Source organism: Cuculus canorus, chromosome 2, assembly GCF_017976375.1.
Source record: "Cuculus canorus isolate bCucCan1 chromosome 2, bCucCan1.pri, whole genome shotgun sequence".
NCBI classification, from domain to species: domain Eukaryota; kingdom Metazoa; phylum Chordata; class Aves; order Cuculiformes; family Cuculidae; genus Cuculus; species Cuculus canorus.
The window spans coordinates 114367439-114384048 of NC_071402.1; the positions used below are offsets into that span (position 1 = coordinate 114367439).

The window sequence follows — 16610 nt, forward strand, 5'->3', positions numbered from 1 at the left end:
ATTACCCTTTGAATAAGAGCCTTTAAATGAATTAAGCAACTGGTATGTGAATGATCTCTTGGATAGAAGGATGTTATGCACAGGAAGGGAAATATCAACATGAGACTTACAAACTTTGACTCTCAGAAGTTGCGTTTGTAACTTTTTTGTCTGTTCTTGCATTTTCACTGTCAGCGAATATACATTTTTCTTTCTTCTGCTGCTTCTCTGTTTTTTAATCAGATCACAGGCATGACTCGGAAGGAGGCTTTAAAAGCTATTACCCAGCAGGCCAAAAAGAAAGGAATAGGTGGAGACCTAACAAGTGATAAATTAAGAGACTGGTTAATATCTCGACAGCGGTACTGGGGTACACCTATTCCTATCATTCACTGCCAGGCTTGCGGCACTGTCCCTGTGCCTTATGAAGACTTACCTGTGGTGTTGCCGAGTGTAACCACATTCACAGGAAAGGGAGCCTCACCTTTAGAAACTTCTCCAGAATGGGTGAACTGTTCCTGTCCGAGGTAAGCCAATGTGGCATTCGCTGCAGACCGGGAGAGATTGCTTTGTACCTGCCTGTTTCTTGTGCTCTTTCTGTAAATGTTGACAACTGACCACCTTGAGACAAGGTACTGCTCCAGAATGATGTTTAGTCTGACCCAGCATATGGGTTTTTCCCCCTGTATGCTCTGTAAAACTCCTTTTTTCAACACAGACACCCGCTGCTATTCCTTCAATAACAAGCTGAAGCAAAGCTCACCGGTTTCAAGGAAAGAAAAAAGGGAGAAGAGAACGATTTTTTCCCTGTCCTCCTTTTCTTAACAGTATTTCTCACTTCATTTACTACAAGAATTTTCTTATCTCTCACCAGCAGAGTTCATACAGTGCTTATAATAATTATTGGATTATCTCCTTTGTTAAGGAAACTAATCATGTTGATTTTCTTAGTGATAGTCCAACAATAGAGTGTTTTCTCAGCTATATAATTCTTTATCATGAAGAATCACATTCACTGTCTATTAGAGATCACAGCATTGAAGGAGATAGTAAGTATATGCATCTTGTCAGTGTTGTAATCTTTATTGATTGTAGCCCAGCTGTTTAAGAAATATAACTGCCTTAATTAAGTAGTGAGAGATAAGGCATAAAAATCAGTTGTCTAATTTTGGGGGCTGCTTGGATAATCTGTACACTGGAGTTTGCATACAGGTTCTGCAGAAGAGCAGGTAAGAACATGAGCTATCCCAGAGAAGTTTTTTAACAGCAGTGCAGTGCAACGCAATGCTGCTACTAACAGCCTGACCAAATGGGAAGGACATTATCAGCCTGCCAGGCAGAGGAATCAGACGTAAAAATAGCATTAGGGCTCATGTTGATAATGCAGCAGCAGTTTCATAACATCTCCCTGTACTTTAACATTTGCAAGGTAGAATATCAGTGTGGTTTTCATTTCTAATCAGGTAGTTTACACACAGCAGTTCCATGATTCTCTAGGGACATATATTTTGACCTTTGTTGATAACATGACCTTAATTCAAATATGGTTTCATTGTTTACCAGGGTACAAGGTACTTCAGATGTATAGAAAAATGTTATGGTTTCTGGATAACTATTGTGGCTGCCCTACTTAGAAGTTAATCAAGGGCATTTGTTTAGTCAGAAATAGAGACATGCAGGATTAGTTTCATAGTGGTAGTTTGCTGAAATTAGCTTTTTTTTTAATTCCCAACTTTGTCTCCTTTATTCTTACCTGTTTAACAGCTGTCTTCAGTATTGCTCATCCATTTATCTGCTACAATTTCAAATCCTTCGATTTATTGCCTTTGCGTGTGCAGTCCTCCTTGGTTTTCCTTGCTCTGAGAAATTACTTCATCCCTTTGTTTAGTCTTTCTTTCCAGTAATATTTTTTTCATTAGTCATATTTAATATCTAGACTTAATAAGGAAAGCAAAATGGAAAGATACAAAAGTCAGTGAGTATTTGAGTGACAGTAATGTAAGCAATTATAAGTGGGAGGAGATGCCCAAGTTATTAATTGTTATTCAGGTCCAGGTAATTGTGTTAGTTGTCTGAAGATCATATAATGACATTACAGTATTGTGTCTGTTGTATAAATTTTGAAAAATGCCCATGCTGTCTTTGTCTTAGTGAGCCGTGTCCATTTAGAGTACAGGCAACCACAGGAGCATGAAGCAGATATAATTGTGGTTCGATGACTGTAAAGTAGTATTGCTTTTGACTAAAAAGCCATTCTCTTTCAGTATAATACAGTATTATTTTATGTTGACCAAGACTCTGCTTATATATACAATTTAATAAACTGGTTATTCTCTATTAAAAAGCACTTAGAAGTACATTATTCCCATTGAAAGAAAAACTTACTGGTAGAAAATGACCTGGGGCAGAGACAGAGAAAAAGAAAATGTTAATTGGTGATAGTCTCCTAAACTTGCCTCAGCAAGCCAAGCTGAAGTATCTATCAGACAGACAGGTATATGTTACAGCTCAGTAGTCAAGCCTGATCACAGACTAAATATGTGTTTGGAAAATATCAAATAGCCAGTGCCCATTTATTACATTTTTATTGCGCATATAAATACCTTCATGTATGCCCACGGCAGGAGGTTGGAACTAGGTGGTCTTTAAGGTCCCTTCCAACCCAAACTATTTTATGATTCTATGATTCTATGATTCTATGATTCTATGATTTATAAATTGCATGCATTTATACATATAGGCAAGGGTATTTATGTGCAAGTTTGTCACAGGTTGCAAAGTTTTATTTGTATTGGAATAATCCCATTGTTTTAACTTCAGAAGTTTTAAAGAGGTTTTTTTGTAACAAGTAAAAGTTTATTTAATGTGATTGTTGGCTGCCACAAACAAATAATTTATATTCAGGAAGAAACTACCAGAAAGCAACCTAAGCTTCTAAACTTTATTTTTAAAGTGTTTCTCAGGGCTGCCAATATATTATAACTCCAGCAAAAATTGATTTGCTATAGTCACAAATTAAAATTGTGCAACAAGTTCTAGAAGAGATTTGCTACATCTCAGTGAAAGTTGAAATTCGACTAAGTTCATTTTTTTCTAGAGATAGTAAATTGGATCTACAACAACGTTTTTGTACTGACAATGAAAAAGACAAGCACATGGTCTTTCTGCTTAATGTTTATAAAATGACTTGTCATCTGGTGCCTAATGGGGGGTATACACACATACACACACACACATATATATACAGTACCCTTTAACATTATGGCAAAATATACTTTTCTGTGCTTAAGATTTTCTTAGCATTTTTTTCTTTTAAAATGGCAATTCTAAAAGATTCCAGAAACATACAATGGAAAGGCCTGTCCGGTGCAGTGCTGTCTTCTGCTGTTGCTTAGTGTCATAGCTGTTCAGGCTTCTTTTTGGTTTGGTTTGGTTTGGTTTGGTTTGGTTTGGTTTGGTTTGGAAGGGACAATGGGCCTTGCTACTAGTGTTGGACTTTTTTCTGGACATGTCACTCTTAGGACTGTTCAGACCTGTTCAATTTTCAATCTAAATATCTTCATGGCCACTCTGTGCATGGTTGTTTTCTTCTAAGCTTGCCACTTACCTAAAAATAGCTCTTGTCCATCTCTCTTGCTCAGGTGTAAGGCACCAGCACAGCGGGAAGTCGATACCATGGATACGTTTGTTGATTCTGCTTGGTACTACCTGAGGTACACGGACCCTCACAACACAGACAGGTGAGCACTACAGGCACAGGGCCATTGGGTGGGTGAGCCCACTTCATGGAGCAGAAGGCAATGAAGAAAGAGGAAAAAGACCAAATTCTCTGGTGCTTCTAGCTTGTAACTGCCTTTGCGGAGGGTGGCGTAAACACCTCTGATTGTGTGCCCATGCTGTGGCCTGGGCACAGCAGAAGGTGGACCAGCAATTGCTCTAAAAATGTGGTATTTGGTTGCTCCTGTGCCAGAAGATCTGCAAGAGCCAGATGTGAAGACACAACTGTGTAAGCACAGGAGCTACAGGACAAGGAGCAGAAGTTTGTGTGGAAGGGTGTTATGGGGCAGGGCACAGAGGAAATGATCAGCTGAGGAGCTGAAGATGGTCCTTAGTGTAGGATGCCACCAAGGATGCCAGCCTTACCCTAACCCCACTGTGTGTGGACAGACACACCAGTAGGAAGAGGAATAGACTCATGTAACATCCAGCTGCCAAGAATGGCATCTTCATTTCTCTCCATTTGAATTCCAGTAACTCTTACTGCTTCTTTGTGCACAGAACTAAAGTGAAGTGGCATTGCAGCAGATTCCTGCTGTATTGGCACTTTGACTACATGAATAATTAACGAAAGGAGATTTTTCATGTGCTGTGTATTAGTGGCTACAGCGTGGAGAGCGTGGGAAGACAGATATAGTTATTTACCTGTTTTTCTGCCTCACAGTCTGCCTGTAGTAGTGCTGCTGGTAGCACTGGTTTTTCCAAAGAGGAAATTAGTAGAACAGTTCTACTATGTAATCTGAGGGAGACAAGAATGAGTCACATTCTTTAGCTATTGATAAGACATTGTACTACTATTTGGGGATTGATTGATTATTTGTTGTCCAGAGAAGTGTCTGGGTACATACTACATACCAAGTGATTTAAGATAGCTGGACAAGGTTTTTTTTCTTTTTATACATTGACAGCACCATTTTAGTTAAAGTAGAGAATTATCTTCTGTGAACACCTTTATCTCACTTTAATTTTACTTATTTTCTAATGATATTGTGAATTTATTATTAACGTTACTAAGTTATGCAGACTGCTTCCTCTCCAGTAACAATGGAGAATATTTTTTGTGCAAGGACAAGAGGTGCTTTACCAGAAATTGAGTCAGATGTAACATTCAGCTGTCGAAATAACGGTTTAGTGTAACTAAATCTGTGTCATATTGAAATAACATTTTTATGGAGTACTGCACTTGATTACTACCTCCATTTATTTATTGATTTGGGATTTTATTTAGCTAAGCTGCGTATACGTAAAACCTTTATTTCCATAAGTCATATTTTACAGGTCGGGAATTTGGCAAGATTACTCTGTTTATTTGGGAACACTGTGAACAAGTCAGTTTTGATTTGTTCCACTGAAGACATGAATCCCAGATCTGTTATTTGCTTCTGGGCTCATCTGTTAGGAAAAAGTATTGCTATTACAAAAATTACAGATGGAATAATCAAACAAGCTGACAAAACAAGTATATTTCTTAGAAGGGTGCCAGAAAGCACGCCATAAAGAATAGCATACATACAAATGGTATTTTGAAGGCAGGAGCCCATTACAGGAGACATAACAGTATTTAATGAAGCAGTAAGCAATGCTAGGAAACCATGCAGGTGACCTCCAACGACACAGTAAATATGCTCTAAATGACAAGTTTACTGTAAATTCATAGACCATCCATCTGTTGGAGTACTATGACCCATACAATGACCAACCTGACTCTTCAAATGATTTGCAACCTTATAGCAAACTGCTTCATTGTCCCCTAATGACAACAATGCAAACCTCCAATTAAAAGAAAAATCGACTGGTTTTGAGGGGGCATATCTTTTGTCTTTCACTGTAATATATTTGTATGTAAAGCTTGATAAATACTACGAAATTTAAAAGCAAGCCACAGGGTATCTATGAAAAAATCATTTAAAGAATAAGCAAGTATTTTCATCACTTTCTCAGGTAACATGTGAAATCTTAGTTGCTTCCCTAAAATGTATGAAAATAATTTTTTTTGTGGATCTGCTTTTCAGGTAATTACAATTTTGTCTATAATTTGAAAGCATATCACTTCTTAAAAATTAAAGAGATCTGATAACAAAATTATAGGGTTTTTTTATATACACATATGTAGCTATTAGTAAATAGTGATATCTAGACAAGTATGACGAGCTATTATAGTAGATCTGTTCCTGATTTTCCACGTTGTATTTTTTTCTATAATTGTGTTTTTTCAGGCCCTTTAGTAGTGACTTAGCAGACTATTGGATGCCTGTGGATTTGTACATCGGAGGAAAGGAGCATGCAGTGATGCACTTATTTTATGCAAGGTTTTTCAGCCATTTTTGCCATGACCTAAAGATGACAAAACACAAGTAAGCCTTATGTATTTCTATGAAAAGCTTTCAAATTTCATTTGAGTAGCAAGGGTGTTCGTGTACATTGTTATGATGATAGAACATTACATTGAATAAGCTGAATTTTCTTGTTTGTCGATCTTCGCTAACTACTTGGTTTCTCACAGTTGGTTGCATTTTCTGTATGTATACCTATATAGCGTTTTCATTACATGAGTATTAACTGGCTCAGAGCAAGTGATAAAATGTTGGTGTAAATTGTCAGCCTGCAAAAACTTGCATAAACTAGTAACTTCAGGCATTCTGAGTAGTGCTGTTATTACAAATTAGATAACTTCATGCATAGCAATACCATTAATTTCAGTGGAACCATGCCTATGTAGAAAAATAGGCACTCTTAATTCACTGCACCATTGGAGCTGAACATTGCAAAACAGTTCTTGATAAGCAAAGAAACTATGTGTCTGCTGTCAATTTCTTTTTCATTTGATGACTTTTATATGATTATGTTTAACTTTTCTTGTTGCTGATGCTACTATGGCCTAATTCGTTATCCTCTGATTTTGTTAGAGGTAAAGTTTGAGGCAGGAAGGTGAATCATCTGATGCTGTTCTTTGTTCGAGGTTCCCAGCTTGACACCCCCATTTCCACTGAAATTCTGCCCTTTTTTAACCTCGAAATGCCATCACAGTAATACCTCAACAGGGAAAATACTAGCATCACGGTAGCAAAATACTGCCCTATGCTTCTCCATCAGGAGAAATATCTGACTAGATTGAATCAAAATGAGTGATCCCATGAGAGCAAGTGCTTGGTAGTTTCTCAGCTGACAACTCATACACATTCATTCCTTACTAGTATTCACTCTAAAGACTTGATGTAAAAGAGACCACTGAACTCCCTTGAATGCAGCTCTTTTCTGCAAAACTAGAACGTAAGTAGCTGTGTGCCAGAAAAAGATGGACTAGTTAGTGGAGCCAGCAGAATGTTTCCCTGAGTTATGTCATAATCATTTGATGAAAACAGGTGATGCATTCTCATCACTCATTCTGGCCTGCAAAATAGTTTGCAGTGAAAGCTGTATTTGAGACTTTGGACGTGAATGATTTGTGTACCTATGTTTCACCCTGTTGCCTTCTCTAAGAGAGTGGATGTCTTGAAGCAGATGCTTTCTGTCATATACACTGTTCCTTTAAGCAGAGAATTTCAGAGCTTCTCCTTACAAGGAATTTCAGGCTTATCAGTTCTACAAAAGACTTGGCAATGCTAATCTATCAGCCACCCAGCTGAGCTGTAACACACAGCAGCAAAATGTTCTGTTCTAGTCAAATTCTTCTACCTCCCAAAACAACATTAACTATGGTGGCTGAAATATCGTCACTGTAAATGGAGACTGTGGGGCAGGGGAGATTTGCTTGCGAAGTAAGTGGTTGGCTCTGGTTTGCAAGAAAATGAGGAGGTATGGAAAGTGGCCAGCTTGGCTGAAAAGGGACCTCCTGAATGAGCTCAAACACTAAAAGAAGTGCATGGAAAGGAGAAACAAGGATGAGCTACTCCTAAAAGAATGTGGAAGCATTAACTGGGTAGACAGAACAGAACTAGAAAAGGTTATAGCTCATCTAGAATTGAAACCAGTGAAAAATGTTAAGGGCTTCTGCAGATATGTTGACAAGAACATCAAGGAAAGTGTTGACCTGATACAAAATCAAAGAGCCTGATAGCAAAGGACAATCTTTGCCTTGGCCATTGCTGTCAAGGTTTGCACTTAGTAGGAGAGTTTGAGGGAGAGAGGTACTACCCACTGTAGAATAGGATTGAGTCAAGGATCACTTAAGTAAACCAGACATGTACGAGTCCATGGGGCCAAATGGGTATGGAAGGAACTAGCCTTTACCATTGTAAGGCTGCTGCCAATTGTTTTTGAAAGGTTATGGTGATTGGGGAATGTCCCTGTTGACTGGAGAAAGGCAGAGGCAAAACTCATCTTCAAGAATGAGCAAGAAGAATGATCCAAAGTATTTACAGGCCAGTAAGCCTCATAGTGCTCCTCAAGACTATTTTAAAGCAAATCATCCTGGTAGTATTTTTTTAGGCACATGAAAGACAAGGTGACTGGGAGTAGCCTCTATGGACTTACCAAGAGAAATATGCACAGCTTAGTCTGCCTTCTTTCTGTGGTGAGATGTTTTCCTGTGTAGATGAAGAGAGACCCATGCTTATCTTTTACCATGATGTTTTCATGTTTTTTTTAACATGTTCTGCCGTGTTTTAACAAGTTCTGCATGGCATCCTTATAGTCTGACTAGGGACATGTGGACTGAATGAGTGGACTACAGCATGGATGGAAAGACTGTCTGGACTAAAAGGCTCTAAGAGGCAACATTCAAAGTCTGACTGGCAGCTGTTTGCAAGTGGTATTCCTCAGGCCATTTAAGTATTTAAAGGCCCCAATAAGGTCTTCCTGGAGCCTTCTCTTCTCCAGGCTGAACAACCCCAACCCTCTCAACCTTTCTCCATAGGAGAGGTGTTCCGTCCCTCTGATCATTTTTGTGGCTGTCCTCTGGATCTGCTCAAACAAGTCCATGTCTTTCCTGTGCTAAGGGCTCCAGAGCTGGGCTGCAAGTGCACATTGGCTGGCTCATGTCCAGGTTTTCATCCACCACTACTGCTAAGTCCTTCTCCATGGGGCTGCTCTCAATCCCTTCCTCTCTCAGCCTATCTTGATGCCAGGGATTGCCCCAACCCAGGTGTAGGACCTTGCACTTTGCCTTGTTAAACCTCATCAGGCCACCTTCTCAAGCTTGTACAGGTCCCGCTGGATGGCATCCCATCCCTCAGGCATGTGAACTGCACCACTCAGCTTGGTGTCATGTGCAAACTTGCTGAGGGAACATTCGATCCCATTGTCTATGTCATTTATGAAGATATTAATATGATAAGTGCAGTAAATTAGAAAAAAAAGCCTCTTAACATCAATGAAAAAAAATACTGAAGAAACACTGTGTATGTCTAGTGACAATAGCAGAGGAAATCAAGGTTGCTTTTGGTAAAAGTAGTTTGCAAGAATATGGAAAGTTCCTCTGAGGCTGTATACAATTCAGAAGTTGCACATGTGAAGATGTTACAACATTGCCCCTAGGATCAGCTGTTTCTACTGCTTATAGGTGTGTTTAGACTGCAAGATGACTTTAACAAAATCATCATACACATTAATTGCTAGCTTGCTTTAGCTTTATGCACTTAAAGCTTTATTTGCTTTTAAGCCATGAAGTCAAATTAGGATTTTGTTTTGATGTGGAAATCTCAACTCTTGTATGAATACTGCCCCGTGTCTTCCATATGTTTTAACAGTGGTCAAAAGCCACTTCTGCTCATTCTTCTATTAGGACTGCTCAAGGACTAGCCTGAGAGATCTGAAAGGGGTGATTACAAACAACAAGCTTATCGTTAGGAAGGTTAAAGTCATGGTGTCAAAACCCACTGCTATGTGGGAAAACATTAAAATGTTAAAAAACACTGCCCTCTTGTGCGTTTTCAGTCTTTCTCTAACAGCTCACATCTTGTTCACTGATGAAATTAGTAAAGTTCTGCTACATCTCAGTTAATGAGAGCTGCCAGAATTTACAGTGTTATTGAGTATCCTGACTCAATAGTTTATGATTCTCCTATTAATCTGTAGTAGTTTTCATTTCGATAGGTTTTCTTCATGGAAATTTTCAGTCCTTGACTCCCATCCGCTGACTTTCAAATCCATTGAAAATACTTCATAATAGTATTTAATTCTGTACTAGTGGCTATTAATGAGGTTGAAAACAAGAGTTTAAAATGTCATAGTTTAGATTTGCAAAGCAATCTTTTCATATGTAATGTACATTATTACAATAGAAATATTACAGGCCATTCACTTACAGATGTCACACATGCTTTCATAGAAGATGCAATGTTTATAGATATCTAAAATTGTAAAAGTGTCAATTTAGTTTAAATATCTCTTGAAGGTGTGGCATGATTTTCTATTTTATCTATTTTAACACGTTGGGCTAGAGATAGTGGGAAGACCTGTTCATTTCCTCAGTAATGACAAGCAGAATAAATAGTACCCTCTGGGTATTGGTACATGTGACAACAGATGAAGCTCAGATTGATGTAATTTTCTTCTAGCAATCTGGTCTGTAAACAGCATCAGTTCTGGAATTAATTCACAAGTCAGCCAGCCCTCTCAGCTGTGACACCCGCTGGGAGAGGGGCCACATAGGCAAGAGGGGACCAGCAACCTCCTCATTTGTTCCAGCTTCATCCACTGTGGCACATGTGTGCTGACACACTTGGTTACACCTGCTCAACTGCTTTATTGCAAGTACAAGTTACACAGAATTTGGCTCTTCCCTAGACTTTATAATCAGTCTGTAATTGATTAATCTCACATGCTCTCTCTGAAGGACTGTAAAACAATAAAAACGTTTATACTTGCCATTAAGTCAGCAGATTTGACTCTGATAGAGAGCAAATCTATTGAGCAAGAAGGCACTACTTTTATATAGCTGCATTAAAGAATAAAAGAAGATACTTGTGTGACAGAAATAGCTTTATCACTACTGTTGATTTTAAGTAAAAGCACTCAGCTATTGACTATGTAAAAGCTGAATATTCAATAGTATTTGATCTTTTTCCTGCCTAAAATGATTAGCTGCCCCATCCTCCAATCACTTCTGGTCTTCTACGGGACTGCCAGCATGTTACAGATAGGTCTAGTTGTAGATTGCACGATTGAGCTGACAGTCACTGAGCAAGAGTTTGTCTTGACTCTAGGGCACAGCGTCAGGCACTCTCAGCCTTTCTTTAAGTGTGGGATGCAAATATATGCAGTGAGCTCCCTGGCTAGAGCTATTCCTTCTTCTGAGTCCACTGTTTATTGCTGTTGAAGCTCAACTAAGTCCTTCCAGACAGGTCATTTGTAATTGGATTGAAAGTCTCGCTAATCACTTTGCACAAAGCAGGGCAAAGAGCCTGAGGACATGGCACTGAGCAGGAGTTTCTGATCTGTTAGTCACACTTGCTCCTCCATCCATCGTGGTCCTACGTAGAGAGATTGGTCTATCATAGAAATGTGCCTGTTTATGAACATTACTGAAAGGAAAAGGGTAGATTACACACTTCGTGGCTAGCACAGCTGATCTTGCTTAGAGGTGTCAGGTAGACTTCACATGTGGGGTCCCGTCAGACGTACAACACAATCAAAAGCTGCACACAACGAAGGCCACAGTGCCCATACTCCAGCGTGGTCAAAACCAGACTACGGGAAGGTAAAGATGTATGTCGTTCCATCCTTACAACTTGAGGTGTGATTGAACATTCAAAGGAACTCAAGCCACCTCTTCACTTGCTGTGCCAGAAGCATCTGTCTGTCTCAACATAGCTGAGTTCAGTTTTTCCCAGTGGTATGGCTCAGGAGGTATTTACGACACCAGGCCATGAATAGGTGCTGCAGTGTTTAAATCACACTCAATGTGCTGCAGTATCTTGGCAGTTTCCTTCCGTGGCCAAGAAACACATCACTTTCTTAGAGGGGAAGGTTTTAGGTGTGTGGTTTTATTAATATAAATAAAAGTGTAACTTTACATGTGACCATGAGATGGAGCCACTACATCACTGGCAAAATCACGGCGCATCGGGAGTAATTCAGTACAGGGCTCAATCTATTTCTGAGCCCTGTGTTTATTAGATGAAGTCTGGTTTTCTCATTTTGGGCATGTCTCCACTCTCCTGCTTTCTCCTATTAGTAACACACGAGGGTTTTTTTCCCCCATACTTGGTAATGTATTTTGTGTGCATTTTTGTAGCCTCTGTCAGCGTAAACAAAAATAGGAAATGCTGATTCCTGTATTCAGCTTATAATAACTTGGCATGTGATCTGAACTCACTCTTTGTCATTAAAACTAAGTGTTCCTTGAAAAATCACTTCCAGTGGAGAGTCCTATCTGATTTGGATGTTTTGGCTATCTCATTAGCTTTATTTTAGATAGCAGCAAGTGTAGCTCTTTTAATAACTGCTTGAGACCTTAAACAGACTGAAGTACTGAATGGCGGGGAGGAAAATTCTTTTTGTTTTCCTTGGTGTAATGTATTTAGTTTGTAGAAGAAACTTATTCTGAACAGTTATCTCCTGAAGCATTTTTCCACCATTTGTTGATGATAGAATTAGAAGGAGTTTTTTACAATTATTCATCTTCTATTCCCTTGGATAATTTGAGATAATTGTTTGAGATTTTGGATTATTATTACCTCCTACTTTTAAAATACTTTTTCTTGTTCATACTGCATAAATTTTTCTGCAGTTCTTATATCCTAAGCTCTGTTGATTTCTTTCTAAACAACAGGATTTTTCGGGCAACCTGTGAAATATTGCCTAGAAAATATTTCTAGAGATGCCTGAATTGCTACTCTTACTTAACATTGTTGATAAAACCAGGTGGCACAGTAGAGACAACGCAATTGCTGCCTGACAACTGAGTGATACATCACTATGTGCCAGTACTTGCTCAATATTTACAGGTATGCAAAATATGCAAGGAAGGAAACTCGTGTTCAAACATGAGTATGTTGAAGTATGAAGCCTATCACTTTCTCTCTCCCCGTTTAAGGCTTTTCTTTCAAGTATCTCCTTACTTCAGAGTCATCAAAAGGGTTTGAAGGCTAGTACTTCTAAGATATCTGCTTTATTATGGATAAAAGATGCATAATTGTTATGTAGTTTAATAATACTTTATTGTTAAATATATTAATGTTTTTTAAATCAAAGGATAAATTGTAATATAATTTGTATTTCCTAATAATACTAAATTAATGACTTAAAAGTAAGTAGTGCTTTGGATTATGACTTTTTTTTTGGACATATGAAGTGAAATGTGGAAGTCTGATTTTACTGTTTCTTCTTAAAATAGATCTATTCTAGCTTTTTGAAAAGTAAGTAAAGAGGAGTAATGCTTCTGGTGCATATGTGAGACTTTGTTAAGTGGAAATGGGGAGAATTCAGATTGCTTCTTGAGCACACATGTGAGCATTAAGAGATGCAAGTCAGTAGTAACCAGCACTGATTATCATGTCCTCCAAAATGATGGTCACCAACGTGCCCATCTTGGGGGATCCCATGAGAAGGCTCTGCAGACTGTGTATGACTTCTGGCTCTGGCTCCATACCTCTTGCCTAGCCCAAGCTGTTCTTGGGGTTGCTGTTAGAACCTGACCTATTGAGTGGGGATCAAAATCTCTAGAGATTAATTTTTTTGTCTTTTTTTCAGTGAAAACAGCAACAAACATCTGACTCGATGAATTAGAAATGCAAGATCATTAAAGGAGGTGGCCACAATGATGTGTCAATCAGAGCAGTGTTTACTTTGTTTAGAATCATAGAATAGTTTGGGTTGGAAGGGACCTTAAAGATCATCCAGTTCCAACCCCCTGTGATAGGCAGGGACACCTCCCACTAGATCAGGCTGCCCAAGGCCCAATCCAACCTGGCCTTGAACACCTCCAGGGATGGGGCATCCACAACTTCCCTGGGCAACCTGTGCCAGTGCCTCACCGCTCTCAGTGAAGAAATTCTTTCTAACGTCTAGTCTAAATTTGCCCCTCTCCAGTTTGTATTTCTTGCTGAGTGCACTATTGCCCTTAGCTTTGGTGCTTTTAAGGCTCTTTTTTGCTTTATTATACACACATTTGATGGGTGTTTACTCGTCCTGATGTAAGTTTTGCTAGAATAGTAAAGTCCAAGATGCTAAAAATTTATCCACTTACCTATGAATTTTCCAGCATTGCCATTTTTCTAGTGTACTTTTTTCTTACTGCTAGGTGTTGATGGATAGTTCTGCAAAGGGACAAGACAGGCAAGTGCTTACATTAAAGGAATTATGTCCTCTGTTTATAGAGAGAAATGTGCAGTGAGATTTTAATTTGTCCAATATACCGTGCTCCTCAGAAAGAGGCTAAAACTACATATTTGTAAGACTGGGAGGCCAGGTACTTTGAATGCTTTTATACATGGAAATCTAGCTTGAAGTTAATGAAATTGCACTGCTGGCCAGGAAACTTTTGTATGCTATCCAGGAAACTTTTGCATAGTATCCATATACTAGTTTGGAAAATAACATTAGAATAACTGGGTTCTAAATCAGGATGAAAGAATGTGTGCAGAATACAAATAAATACATACCAGCCAGCCACCATGAATAAATGTACATAGTACTCTTTCTAAGGTAAAAAACAACCATTTATGTGTAGTCAACTTAAAATTATTGTTTCATTAAATAATTGGTCCTGATTGGCTCAATACCTGCGGCTTATCATAAACTACGCTTTTGACAGCTCTTTTCAACAGACAAGTTTGTTTTCCTTCCATCCTTAGGGAGCCTTTCCGTAAGCTCTTGGTTCAAGGTCTTATCAAGAATCAGACATTCAGACTAACAACAACAGGCCAGTGTTTGAAGAAAGAGGAGGTTGATCTCACTGGTAAGAAACACTATATGGTAAAATCACCACAGGTGCATCCAGGAAGTCAGAGACTGCTTTGGTGTAGAAGTCTCAGTGCTGGGAAAATTTGGAAGAGAAAATGAATCCTTGTAACATTTAATCTGGTGAGCAACTACTGTGAGTTTTGGATTCATTTGTGCTGCTGAGTGCACAGGCACCCTACTAATCTGGCAACTTCTAATTGCATCAAAGCACAGAAACAGTGCTATGGTATTATTTTGTTTCCCATATGATCCAAAAGATCAGAAACCAGTTTTGTTAAAACACTGCCCATCAGCTTGTTGAGTGGAGCTAGTAGTGCCAGCAAACAGATGACCTGCAAAAACATCGTGGCAGAGCTGACACAGATGTTGGTGTATTCAGTAGATACTAGGAATGTAAATGTATAGGAAAAAGTGCTGTTTCTCACGTTCTGTCTTCACTCCATAAGCTGGAGCGGCAAGTCCTGGCCTAGGGACCTGTAGCAGCAAAAGTGATTTTGGTCATATTTACCTCCCTTAAGCTCTCCTTCTGCATGACCTTGTTTTCACTGTTCTTCTGTGCATGAACCTAGTAAACCATTAAAAAAACAAACCAACCCCCCTTACATTTACCACTGTGTGCTATCCTGTTTTCTTCCAGAAAAGCCTGGGCTTTTCTGTAGCAGATGGTTCCACTTGGTTGTACCTTTATCAGTGTGAATGCCCCTTTCCATCTCTAAATTCATACAACAGAAGTCATGTTCTTGTCAGAATAACATACTGCAATTGAAACCTATAAATCTGGTGTTTGTAAAAGCTAAGTGCAGACCAGAATTGTACTGAACCAGTATGCCTATCTGGGAGGTTTTAAATGTCATGGTTATAGCAGTGCTTAAATCTTAGGGGGGCTATCGAGGTAGCACATAGGATGAGTGCCAGATACAACTTTCAAATGGTAGGAGACTCTGTCATGATGTAATGGAAGCATTGGGATATTACTTGTGTTAAAACATTAAAGTAGGAAAAGCTTGGGAGGGAAGAGGTTGTTTACAATGGGTGTTTTTCCTCTTTAAGCTGTTTGGAAACTGAAAAATCTCACTAGGTATAGTTGTTTCTTCTTGTGCCTAGGGAACAAAATTAATTGCTGTTACAAATGAGAAAAATTTGGTTCAATATTTTGCATGTCTTAATATTTAGGAACTGAACCAGTTCACCTAAAAACTGGTGAGAAGCTTCAGGTTACTTGGGAAAAAATGAGCAAATCTAAGCACAATGGAATAGACCCTGAAGAATTAGTGAATGATTATGGCATTGACACCCTACGTCTTTACATTCTGTTTGCTGCTCCTCCAGAACAAGATATTTTGTGGGATGCTAAAAGTAAGTCAGATTGTTTCTGTTGCTTGATTTGGTTTTCTTTCTAGTGTGTTGTATTTTAAACACAAAATTAATACAGTTCTTAATACCTAAGTTTCAGAACAATTGAATAAAAAAGGTTGTATTGTTTGATTCTTTTAAGAGAGAGGGAGTCACAAAGGTGTTACTGAGAGGCAGGCTTGCAAGATTATTTCAAGCAGCTTACCTCTTATAAGTTAATAGCATGTATGAAAAGTGCTGCTTAAGTGGTATTTTCTTCTGCAAACTTAGACCTCGTTCTCTTATTTTGTTATTACCTATGATTAATTGATTAATTGGAAATTATTATTTTAAGATTATTTTCTTCATTATAATCTGCTTTTTAAAATCATATCAGATTGCAGATAAAACTTTGCAATATTTTATTCTTTCCATATGTATGCAATGGCTTTTGTAAGCTGGACTGTAAAATACTTCTTGGAAGAATCTCATTAGAAGATAATCAGAGTTCCTAGTAACTAATATTTGTACACACATGACATTTTTATGAGTTTATAAGTTAAGATTTACCCTCCTACACACATATTTACTGCCATCATGCGAGTTGTCATCCTGACAGATCTTAATTTCTTTAATCTATTGGGGTTCATACATTTTAATGTAGTCTTATGCATGCA

The 16610-nt window shown here is 38.5% G+C and overlaps 1 protein-coding gene across 1 annotated transcript in view; it reads left to right on the top strand.

The window, feature by feature from the left end:
• LARS2 (leucyl-tRNA synthetase 2, mitochondrial) overlaps window positions 1–16610 on the top strand; it is a 90182-nt gene that overhangs the window by 51141 nt on the left and 22431 nt on the right. Inside the window, exons 12-16 of the mRNA XM_054058252.1 lie at window positions 223–506; window positions 3621–3719; window positions 5973–6110; window positions 14493–14596; window positions 15775–15957. Coding sequence (XP_053914227.1) covers window positions 223–506; window positions 3621–3719; window positions 5973–6110; window positions 14493–14596; window positions 15775–15957 — 808 coding nt within the window. The remainder of the gene's footprint in view (window positions 1–222; window positions 507–3620; window positions 3720–5972; window positions 6111–14492; window positions 14597–15774; window positions 15958–16610) is intronic.